This window comes from Sprattus sprattus (genome assembly GCF_963457725.1).
Source record: "Sprattus sprattus genome assembly, chromosome: 7".
Classification (NCBI taxonomy): domain Eukaryota; kingdom Metazoa; phylum Chordata; class Actinopteri; order Clupeiformes; family Clupeidae; genus Sprattus; species Sprattus sprattus.
This window is the reverse complement of record NC_137926.1, coordinates 9,800,945-9,813,444: the sequence shown is the minus strand read 5'-3', so window position 1 is coordinate 9,813,444 and position 12,500 is coordinate 9,800,945. Positions and strand designations below refer to the sequence as shown.

General features: G+C 47.0%; 1 protein-coding gene across 1 annotated transcript in view; it reads right to left on the bottom strand.

Moving 5' to 3' along the window:
- The window catches only part of cdh13 (cadherin 13, H-cadherin (heart)), a 423,509-nt gene that overhangs the window by 253,056 nt on the left and 157,953 nt on the right, over positions 1–12,500 (bottom strand). Inside the window, 1 exon segment of the mRNA XM_080841504.1 lies at positions 671–784. Coding sequence (XP_080697630.1) covers positions 671–784 — 114 coding nt within the window.

Sequence of the window (12,500 nt, the reverse complement as noted above, 5' to 3'; positions counted from 1 at the left end):
GCGTTGTGGTGTAGAGGCTTTCATTTCACATGTCACATCACTGGCTGAGTGCACTCCATGCCTCCTTAACTCTGATACAGCTAAGTATATATAAGTATTCAGAGGATAGGAGGACATATGAAACATTCCCGGGGCTCAGCCTTGTCTCGCGCTGAGACCCCATCATCAGCAGGCAATGCTTGGGCAGACGGAGGCTCTCTGGTGGGTACTTGAGAGGGGCTGTTCATCCCGCTTCATCCGACACACTTTCCGACCGATTTCTTTAATCAAAACCCGATCACATCTTGGGCGTCAAGGACCCTCAGACAGTACAAGACCACTTAGGAATTTACGTCTTTACTTTTCTCACAAAAGTTTGGATTTATTAGTCACTCGGACGAGTGTGTGTTGAGAAAGCACGGCATGATTGAAACTACAACTACAAGGTGCTACATATCAATGCATCAGACACTAAAATAAACAGTCTGCAGGCATGAGGCATGCCTCACACAACTATCTCTTTGCTAACTTAATGCTAATTAAACAAGCTACCATATTGATCTTATACACTAAAATGAATGCAAGCACGCTAGAAATACTTTTATAAACCGCTAGCAGTCCGCTAGTAGACCGCTAGCAGATGCTTTGTTTGTTTTGGCAGAATGTGTAACCAGTGGTAGTGGGGACTCACCTTGCCCATGACGCGTGGGAACGGAGAGCGCTGGTTCTCGATCACAAACATGGGAGGGACCAGCAGGGATCTCCTCAGCCTGGAGGTTGGCACTCGGTCAACGCCAAGCACCTCCTGCAGGAATACGTGAAGCACACACACACACACACACACACAAACACACACACACACAAACACACACACACACACACACACAGCAGACAGACACATAGGTACATTTAGTCACAATATAAGTATCAGCATCTGGATCAACATCGACAATGTAACACACAGAAACACACACCAATGCACTTAACTGCATTGCACTCGCAGACATGAAGACACACCATAGAGCACAAACAGTTACACAATCCCTCACACAGACACACTCACACGCACACACACACACACACACACACACAAACACACACACACACACACACACACACACACACACACACACACACACACACACACACACACACACACACACACACACACACACACACACACACACACACACACTGCATGTGCTCATCCGAACAGGAAAACCACTCACACTCATGCCAGGGGCCCCTTCATTCAGTCCACACACACACACACACACACACACACACACACACACATAGACAGACACACACACGCGCACACACACACACACACACACACACACACACACACACACACACACACACACACACACACACACACATAGACAGACAGACACACACACACACACACACACACACACACACACACACACACACACACACACACACACACACACACACACACACACACACACACACGCACACACACTCCATCTGAGACATCTCACTCATTAGCCGGACTCATTAAGGCCGAGGCTGCTGATGGTCTGGCCTTGTTCTGCCCTCTCAGACTGTGATTGGATCTTAGTTCACACAGAAGCCAAATTAAAAAGCGACCTTGGACTTCTGAACAAATGAAGTAGAGGAAGGAGAAAAAGAACAAGAAGAAGAAGGAGGAGGAGGAGAGGAAAGTAGGAGAAAAAGAAGTTGAACAGTGTTAATAATGTCCCCTTCAATCGTGCATTGTGCTGCGCTCTTGAGCTCCGTGATTGGCTGGAGATTGTTTTTTAATGCCGTCACATAAAGACGGACACACACACACACACACACACGCACAATCACACACACACACACACATAGACAGACAGTCACACACACACACACACGCACACTCACATACACACACACATAGACAGACAGTCACACACACACACACACACACACACACGCACACTCACATACACACACACATAGACAGACAGACACACACTCACGCACATAGATGGATGGACTGTGCTGATGGACTCGGGACAAAAGAGAGACAGCGGCGACAGAAAGGGGAAAAAAAAAGGGGGGGGGGAAACGCAGGCAGCAATTGAGGCATGTGGTCTTTGGACGAGTAAAAGATTCATTTGGTTTCACAATTCCTCACATTGTCCTGACGGCTGGGCCATGCTGTACTGAGTGTTTTGTCAGCATATATGCTGGTAAACGCAGGTCTATTTTCATGGCCATACAATACACCGAGACAGCAAAGGCTTTATACAAACAAAATCCAATCAAAACTGAAGAGAGTGATTGTGCTTTTGTGTGCATGGTTGCATGTGTGGGTGTGCGTGTGTGTGTGTGTGTGTGCGACTGTGCGTGCGTGTGTGCATGTGTGCATGTGTGTGTCTGTGTGCGTGTGTGTGTGTGTGTGTGTATGTATTTGGTGTGCGTGCATGCTTGTGGATGAATGTGGTGGGTGGATGGATGGGTCCCTGTGTCCTTCGGCATAGTGGATATTGGTTGAGTTGTGCCATTATTTTTTTATATCTTTTTTTTTTAATAATAATCATTTTTTGTCCAGTCACCTCTCCTTTCCATTGGAACCTTCTTTCAGCTTTCATTATTCTCCTCCTCCCCTCTCTCGTCTTTTCTCCTCTTCTGGTTCCTTACTCCTCTCTTATTCCAACCTCCTCTTTCTATTGGTCCATCCTCATTTTCCATCCTCTTTTTTCTTCTCTTCTCTTTGCTTCTGCTCTGCTGACAACACATGTCATATCCTGTGTTTTCACTCCCATTGGTGAGATAATAGTCATTGGGTTAAATGACAGAGCAGATTATATTTGTCATTCACACCATCGCGGGGACACGGAGGCTCAATGAATTAAGCTTGAGGCATTTGCATCTGTCTGGGTGCATTCACATCATTGTGTGTGTGTGTGTGTGTGTGAGAGACAGAAAGAGAGTGTGTGTGTATGTGTGTGTGTGTGTGTGTGTGTGTCAGTGTGGTGTATTCAAGTGTGTATGTGTGTGTGTGTGTCAGTGTGGTGTATTCAAGTGTGTGTGTCTCTGCTTGTGAACATAAGGTTCAAAAAGTATCATGACTATTTGTACTTCTCAAGGTTTCACCCAGAGCAACTCATTCTGTCTAAATATTCTCCGATGTGTCAGCATGCCCATGGCCTTCCTGCACACACGTGCTCCCTCGGTTAAACACTGATAATGTGCTCCAGTAACACTGCCAAGCATCAGACACAGACACAGTGTACAAATTGCACTTTAAAGTTTCTCAAGGCCACCTAGCACAGTAGCATACACCATGATCAAAACAGCTTTCTTCTCCCCAGAGACATCTACAGACATATTTGTACCATACAAACATGTGTACTCATACGTCCATAGCAGCGAATGTGTTTGTGTGCATGCATGTAGATGTATTCAAGGGGCCTGCCATATCCTGACATGCAGGCATTTAGATAGGAAGTATAGTGCTATGTCCTGTTAAAAATGATGTAAGCAGTGCTAGGCATAGCAACTACAGGAGCTTGCTTCCCCCCTTCACAATGCTGCACATGTACAAAGGGACTGGCAGGGAGCAATGGCCTCCTCTTTAGAGGTTTCTTGAAAGCATCTACAGCGCACCAGGGACAGCTATTGGCATGCATGCTATGCTAGTTTAGCCGATGAGCTCAAAACAAATTCACTCAAAGGGACTTCAAAAGTGAGTTGATTTTAGCTCCCCACAAAATCCACCTGCTAATTTATCAATCTACACAGATGCATATGAGCAGCTGTTTGTTTCTCATTCCATCTAGCAAAGCACGAACTGCACAAACAAAACAGCCACATTCTCTAGACTAAATGGCTTCTACTGATTCCGTTTATCAGAGGGAGAAAGATGGTGATCTGGCACAGTTTACCATCATTATGATAAAACAGTTCCTCTGTGTCGTATTGAAAAATGCACTTCAGTGACTTTTAGTGTTATTTGTACTGTCGAGAATGTATTTGTGCATGTTTTACTGTGTCAGTCACATATTTGTTGGATCTTAACTCTACCATTTAAAAGCAGAGGAAAGATAATGGACACTTCAGTAAAACATGATGCAATGATGCAATATATTTAATAAACACGTGCACACTAAATGTTTCCCTTGCACAATGTCTCTGTCAGAGATGTCCCCTTGCACAGTGTCTCTGTCTGAGATGTCTCCCTGCACAATGCTTATGTCAGAGATGTCCCCTTGCACAATGTCTCTGATATCCCCTTGCACAATGCCTATGTAAGAGATGTCCTCTTGCACAATGCCTATGTCAGAGTTGTCCCTTGCACAATGCTTATGTCAGAGTTGTCCCCTTGCACAATGCTTATGACAGAGGTGTCCCCTTGCACAATGCTTATGTCAGAGATGTCTCCTTGCACAATGCTTATGTCAGAGATGTCCCCTTGCACAATGCCTATGTCAGAGATGTCCCCTTGCACAATGTCTCTGTCAGCGCTAAGCTACGGTTATTACGGTATTCCCTCTGCATGGTTAGTTCCCACTCAGAGGTGCTGGCTGGCATCTGCAGATGTGACCCTCAGACTTGATTGAGTGCTCTCTGGGTCTATACAGGTGTGAGAGCAGGACCCCTGTGGAGGCCCCCTGTGGACTCAGCCTTCCTTCTGTCACTGAGGCTGAGGGTGTGTCTAACATGCTAGCGTTGGCTCGCGGCGAACACGCTGCCTAAATATAGTTATCATTGCGGGCGTCTGTCTCTGTGGCGTGGCACTCGGCAAACCCCGGATCCCCGCCCCGATCCGACCGGGAGGACACAGCCAGACGGACGAGCAGAGGGGCCCACAACAGGCCACCACACAACTCCAAGCATGCATCTGTTCTCATTAACACCACGGTCCTCGGAGAGGGAACGCTTGGCATAGGGGTAGGGACAGACTGGGAGGGGAGGGGGAGAGACAGAGAGAGGGAATGTGGTACAGAGTCAGAGAGAGGAGAGGAGGAGAGAGAGCGAGAGAGAGAGAGAGAGAGAGAGAGAGCGGGAGAGAGAGAGAAAGAGAGAGAGAGCGGGAGAGAGAGAGAAACAGAGAGATATATAAAGACAGAGAGAGAGGGGGAGAGAGACAGAGAGACAGAGAGAGAGAGAGAAAGAGAGAGGGGAAGAGAGACAGAGAGACAGAGAGACAGAGAGACAGAGAGACAGAGAGGGAGAGAAAGAGAGAGAGAGAGAGAAAGTGATATCACATCGGGCTGAGGCCGGCTGAACAGCATGTCAGACATGAGAAAACCAATCTTCCTAATTCCATCTCTTTACCCCTTTACCCATCTATTTCTTCTCCCTCTGCTATCTAGCTTGTTTTTTCTCCCCCCATGTCTCTGCTGAATAAGGCTGTGAGACTGCAGTCCCCAAACACCATGCTCTTTCTCTCTGATAAATCACACGCATACTCTCCATCACTCTCTTTGTCCCTTCTCTCTCCCTCTCATCCTCTGTTTATTCCCTACTCACTCTCTTTGTCTATTCCCTCTCTCGCTCTCTCTTGGTCTATCACTCCCTCTCTCCTCCTCCTCCTCTCCCTCTTTATTCCCTCGTTTCTCTCTATTTCTCTCTTTCTCTCTTCATCACTATTATGCTATGACCCACTGTTTTGAGAGACAGTCAGACAGTGGTCTGAGTGTCTGGTGGGAAAAGGAGCACATTGGAATCATGACAAGCTCTTTATTGTCTGTCAGCTAAAATTACATTACTGAGGAGGAAGAAAAAAAACTGAAAAAAAAAACACAACACAACACAACACAACACAACACATGACACGAGAGAGAAACAAAACAGAACAGAACAAAACCAAACAAGACAAAAGCCCAGCATCAGCAGCAGCAGTGTCAGTGGTGTGTCAGGAGCCAGGGGAGGCTTATTTGCATGGGGAGACAGAGTCTCTTTTGTCTCTTCCTCCACACTGGCCTTCAGCCTGGCACCGTCCCCTGCCCGGGCAGGGTGGCACTCCAGAGAAGCCACTGCTAATCATGCTTATGCCCATCACTGCATATACCCATCACTGCTTATGCCTATCACTGCTTATGCCCATCACTGCATATGCCCATCACTGCTTATGCCCTTATGCCCATCACGGCTTATGCCCATCACTGCTTATGCCCATCACTGCTTATGGGGAGTGAGGGTTTTGGACAAGAGCCACAACAGGGTCTACAAAGATCAGGAGCAGGAGCAGGATGCCAGAGGCCAAAGTCAAACTTTGCCAAAGCTGATGTTCCACACTAGAACAGACACATATTCCACGCACACACACACACACACACACACACACACACACGGCAATGGGAAATGCATGGCGTGATGGTGCAAACAGACCGTTACTTAGCACACTCTGCTTCCGCTAATGACCTGTGGGGACACTGAGGTGTGTGTATTGGGGAGGGGGGTGGGGGAGGGGGCGTGTCCGGTGTACTTGAGAGTGACAGGTGAATGACTCCAAGGCCGTTTTCACAGGGACGACGTTATTACAGCGTAACATCGCGGCCATCCCTCAGCACGTTTCTGATGACGGCGTTATTACCGCGTAACATCCCAGCCATCCTTCAGTCCGTTTCTGATGACGCCGTTATTACGACGTAACATGGCAGGCCATCCCTCAGCCCGTTTCTGATGACCTGGTGGCATACCGCACTGTGACAGGAAGAGAGAGAGAGGGACCAGCAACAGGCGGCGGGCATCCTCTGGTCATCGTGCGTCGGCCCACATCGCTCCGCGTTCCAACAGCATCCATCTCCTTCCTGGCTTCACCTTGACTGTTGCTTTATTCGGGGAGGCTGGCGGGGTGAAATATGCCCTGGGCGCCGGTAATGAGAGTTTATGTTGTTCCCGGCTCCGGGGCAGGGTGTTTCGCACCGAAAGCACAGGGAGAAGGATGACGGGCATTACAGCGAAAGATGAGACTTTCCGTCACTTTGTCCCCTCAACGGCTTGAGGAATAGGGGGGAAAGAAAGAGAGGCAGAAGGGGGGGTAAGAGAGATAGACAGGTAGAAAAGAGGCTTTGAGAAGAGAGAGAGGGAGAGGGAGAGAGAGAGAGAGAGAGAGAGAGACAGACAGTGAAACAGAAAGAGAAAGTAAGTCAGAGAGACGGAGGAGAGATAAAGAAAGTGAAGGAATGAGAGAAGAAGAGAGAGAGAGGGAAGAGATGGATCCTTCAGAGAGCATCCCGCGGAGCGAGATCAGGGGGAGGTAAGGGATGAGAGGTGTTAAGATAGCTTGAGATATTGATGAGAGCACTCCCCATCTGATGCACTGCTGTATCCCCAAGGACAGAAAGAGAGAGACGAAAAATAGAAGAGAAGGGATGATGGGATAAAAGGAAGCCTCCGGTCCCTCGTTCCTTTACACTCTCTCTCTCTCTCTCTCTCTCTCTCTCTCTCTCTCTCTCTCTCTCTCTCTCTCTCTCTCTCTCTCTTCTTCTTTCCTCTTCTCTCCTCCTCGTCTCAGGTGATGCATTGCATCCACTGGAGGCTGGTGACACCCACAGAGCTGAGTCTCATGAATCTTTAATGCTTCCTGTTCATAAATTACCAGCACGCCGACACAACACGGCACCTCCTTCCCTCTCTCTCTCTCTCTCTCTCTCTCTCTCTCTCTCTCTCTCTCTCTCTCTCTCTCTCTCACGCGCTCTCTCATCTTTCTCTCTCTCTCTCGCTCTCTCTTTCTCTCTCGCTCTCACCTCTACCTCAGTGCACTCTGGGATGTACTCATTAATAACCAGTAATACTCCACCAGCAAAATGGCTGACAACACCACACCAGGAGCTAAAAAAGAGTGTGGCTCTGTCTCTCTGTGTGTGTGTGTGTGTGTGTGTGTGTGTGTGTGTGTGTGTGTGTGTGTGAAAGAGAGTTTCCTTGGGAGAAGAAATGGGGAGCAAGCATGAATGTTGATGTAGAAGTTTTTGCGCCGCTCTGTGTGTGTGAGAGTGTGTGTGTGTGTGTGTGTGTGTGTGTGCATCAGAGAGATAACGAGAAAGAGAGAAAAACAAACATCTGACTGTGGTAGTTAAAAAAAAAAATGTGATTATTTGAATTCATATTATTTATTTAACTACAGTAATGTTAGTATTTTTTATTTGTTTTCAGATGATAGTGCTGTCCACACCGGCATAAACTATTGACAAGATGCCATACCAGATGATAAGCATTTGTCTTAACATAAAAAAATATTTGGATGCCTTCACCTCTCTCGTAGTCTGTAAATGGGGGTTGTATGCGTGTGTACCCACTTTACTTTCTGGACCTTCAGTTCATTCATAATGCATACATTAGCAAACCCTAAAGAAGCTGCAGTACGGTGTTTGAGGAGGCTGCCTGGCCTTATTCTAAGCTGCAGCGATCTCCAGCACGATAAACTAAAGAAAGGATTTGTGTTTACAGCAAACAGGATGATTCCCACGGATAAGAGTGACGAGAACTGCTGTTATGACTGCTTGCTGTGTATCTCATCTCAACAAGGTTTTCACCCGAGTGCTTTACTGTGACACTGAGCAAACTGATCATATGGTGATAAACAGCACCAGACTAAACACTCATGTTCACTCAATTCCCAGCTGGTTATGTGTAACAGTAGTCTGATTCTATGCCTGTCTGCTTCTTACAAGCGCCGTGTTTTGGAGAATATTGAACATACTCCGCCACTGGTTAAACAAATGAGCAAAACATTTATATTGAGCATCAACATAACGGCACACTGGTGAATTAGAATTCGACTTTGAATTCAGTTTGGATGGGTTACTGCCCTGGCTGTCATTTATTGTCCCAGCACAGCTTTCTGACGATCAAACCAACCAATCAACACAGCTTTATGACAATCTAACCAACCAATCAACACAGCTTTATGCTGATCAAACCAACCAATCAACACAGCTTCATGACAATCTAGCCAACCAATCAATTCAGCTTTATGCTGATCAAACCAACCAATGCAAACAATCAGACTTAAACTACCTGGGTTGCTGTTGTGCCTTTCCAAGGCTGCAGAATGATCTGAACTGCATAACAGAATGACATGCACACACACACACACACACACACACACACATATAAAAATGGGCACACAAACACGGAAATAGGCCCACATGCACGCACATACGCACAAACATATGCACGCACACACACATGCACACACACACACAGACAAGGATATTGAAATCCACAAAGAACAAACACATCTACATATGCCCACCATAGGATCCACACCCACACACACACTCAGGCCTGGGAGTCTGACAGGCTCACGGTAAACCAGAGTGGAAGGGGAGGAGAGAAGACAGAAATATCACGTCTCTCCAAGGTTGCTAGCGGTGGTTAGCACGGTGTCAGCTAAGAGGTGCTGACCAGGCCCTGATAGGGCAGACGTGACGGGGCAGGCGTGACACAGTGCTGATAGCCCAAAAAAAGGGACCTCTTTTTGTCCCTCCTCACACTCCATCACCAGCGGCAAGAATTACAGAATTACTGCCACAGCAATGTCCTGTCCTTGTCGACTCTCTCATCACCACCCCCCCCCACCACCCCCTCCACCACCACCCCCCACCCCTCAGCCCCAACCTTCCTCTCTTTGGTTCCCTGACTGCAGCACTGAGAAATGCCATTACTCATTCCCCGAGTCCTCGGCAGACGCGGAGGCTGCTGCGAACAGGCACAGGGGAGGAGAGGAAGGAAAAAGGAAGAGGAGGAGGAGGAGGAAGGAAGGAAGGAAGAGGAGGAGGAGGAGGAAGAGGAGAGACTGTGACAGATGGATGGAAGCTGTGTGCGGCGCTAATAAATCTCCACCGATGCCAACACCACCACCACCACCACCACCTCCACCGCACCCTCCGCAACACCACGCCATCAGCAGCACGCCGCCACCACCACCTCCACCACCCCTCTGCAACACCACATCATCAGCAGCACTCCGCCACCACCACCTCCACCGCCCCTCCGCAACACCAGATGGGAGGAGACCAAGCTTCTGCATCGCCTGCACGTTAAAACCGCAGTCGTCATGGTGCAATGTTCTCACATTGTGTTTTCATAACGGCCCACATCATATGGAGTGAATACCATAGTCTTATGGGCTTATGAGCTCACAGGCTTCACCCCTGCACACTAAACACTTTAAAACCCAAAGCCCTACCATGGCTGCACCATTCCCTCAAACAGACATCTGCTCCAAGTGTCTCTGAGTGACATTTGCTCCAAGTGTCTCTGAGTGACATCTGCTCAGTTACAGTTGCACTGTGACTCCATATTCAAATGTGTGAACCCGGAAGGAAACAGATTCACAGCGGATGCACGACGACGCTTGATGCATAATGCATGCATGTCACTAGAGTACGGCGATGAAGTAAGCTGACATTAAGCTGGCTGACTCCAAAGTGTTCATTGAGAAATGGTGAGAGCTCAATGACTGACGCTGTCAACAATCTCTGTGCTTGATCCCTATAATACACTCAAGATGTCTTTAAAGACACCCGTAATAGCATTATATTACTCTGAAAAATGTCAGGTGGTAATTGGGTTATTTTCTCAGTAGTGGGTGGTGGTAAACAAGAACACAAGTGATGCGTGGGTCTGGGTTGTTTAATACTCGCTCCCACCCGACCGGTTATGAGAACCTATAAGCACCGTCTGACCACGTTAAATATCAACCAACCGAACCTCACCCACAACAAAACTATTTTGGCGATGTTATCTAAACAAAATGCTATGGATAAAACTTAGGGGAAAAACTCATCATCACAATGAAACAAAGCTGTGTATTGACCAAAACCAGACAAATATCTGTTATTTTATATTTCAGTAATGCAGATTATGGACAGTCAGGACATGTGACAGGACCTACAATCCTGGTGTGCGTATGTGTGTTTGAGAGAGAGACAGAGACAGGGGAAGGCAGATGGAAATCTCTAATGATTAGCCTAACCTATCACATGCTACTCGGCACAAGGCTGTCTTTTTATGTTGTTTATGTATAACTTAATGCCTACCGACCCAAACCCGCAAAATTGTGTGAGAAAAACAAATTAGAAAGGCTAGACACAAACGCTGCATAGCGTAGTAGCTCTCCTTGAAATATTGAGTACACCAGTGTGGCCCAGAAAGGAATGTCATGGAAGCTAAACAGACAGCTATTGACAGAGACACAGTATGGTGACAAAGGCTGGCCTTCTGACGGAGCATTCAGACCCGCTGAGCCCCTGATCTCTAACACAGAGAAACAGTTAGAAGATGAGAGGACCCACGGAGAAGAGAAAAAGAAAAGAAAACAAGACGAAAAGTGAGTGATGCTATGTGACGGGGGGGGGAGTCAATGTGAGTGACAGTATGCGAGGAAAAAAGCGCAACAGTGAGTGACGTTAGAAGAGGGGGGGACGAGAACTAGAATTGCTACATCTGGAAGGTAGAAGAACAGGAAGAAAGGAGAAGAAAGAAAGGATAAGATGAGGATAAGATGAAGGATAAGATTTTTTCTATCTCAGGATAGGTAAAATAAATGAATTTGTGAAAGCCAATGATGGTGGTGTGTGAGGAGCAAAGACAAACACAAGGAGACATAGAAAACATTTGATGATGCAGAAGATGAGAGGTTTAAGATCCTAACTGAGGGCTTCTAATTGGAAAGGAGGGGGGTCCTGCCTCTGTCCCTTCATCACCATCATACACTAAAAAGAGTGGAAGAGTGGTCAGCTCTCGGGGTTTGGCAGTAGTCAGAGGATGCCAATGCTTCACATCCTCTCAATTTCCCCCCTATAAACGACTGTTTCTCAATCCCACTCCTTGAGCCAACCTGACCTGCATAGCTACATCTGCCCCAGCTTTAAAATCACCTGGTCGGGATCAGTGTAATTCAATGTTCTGATAGACTGCCAGACGCAATTTGGCACAGGGAATTCATTCTCTGGGTTCCATATCTCAGTAAGTAGCCTACTCATCGCCTCGTCGTATAGAGCATGTCAGAGGCATCAGGAGGAGCCCTTTCAAGTGACACTGTTGGCTAGCCAGGGGAAGGGGCTATTGTGAAGTAATCCTGTTTTTAAAGGACATGAAATTTCAACTGTCATATACTGCTTCCATCTCCTCCTCCATCTCCACGCACACTTGATAATCTTGTTCGAATTACTCACAGAGTCGTTTTTGTGGAGGCATGAAGCAGGTATCAAATGAAAAACGCTATGCTTCATCATGACGACCCTTGTCTCGTCCTTGAAGACCAAGGCAGAGTAATTCTGTTTTGAATGCATCGAATTCAACAAAGTTGCACTCGTTGAACATTTCTTCACCCATTTTCACACCTATCCTTCATAGCTGAAGAAGTCGAGAAGTATTTACAGCCTCAAAGGGAACCACATATCAAAATGATCAGCAGGACTCACCCTTTCACATCATGCTAATCTAATGCTGCACAACGACGTGTGGTGAAGAAATCTGGTTCTGAAAAATTCAGCGGTGGTGCATAATATATACTATTTTGCACAGGAAATGTCTTTCAAATTGCT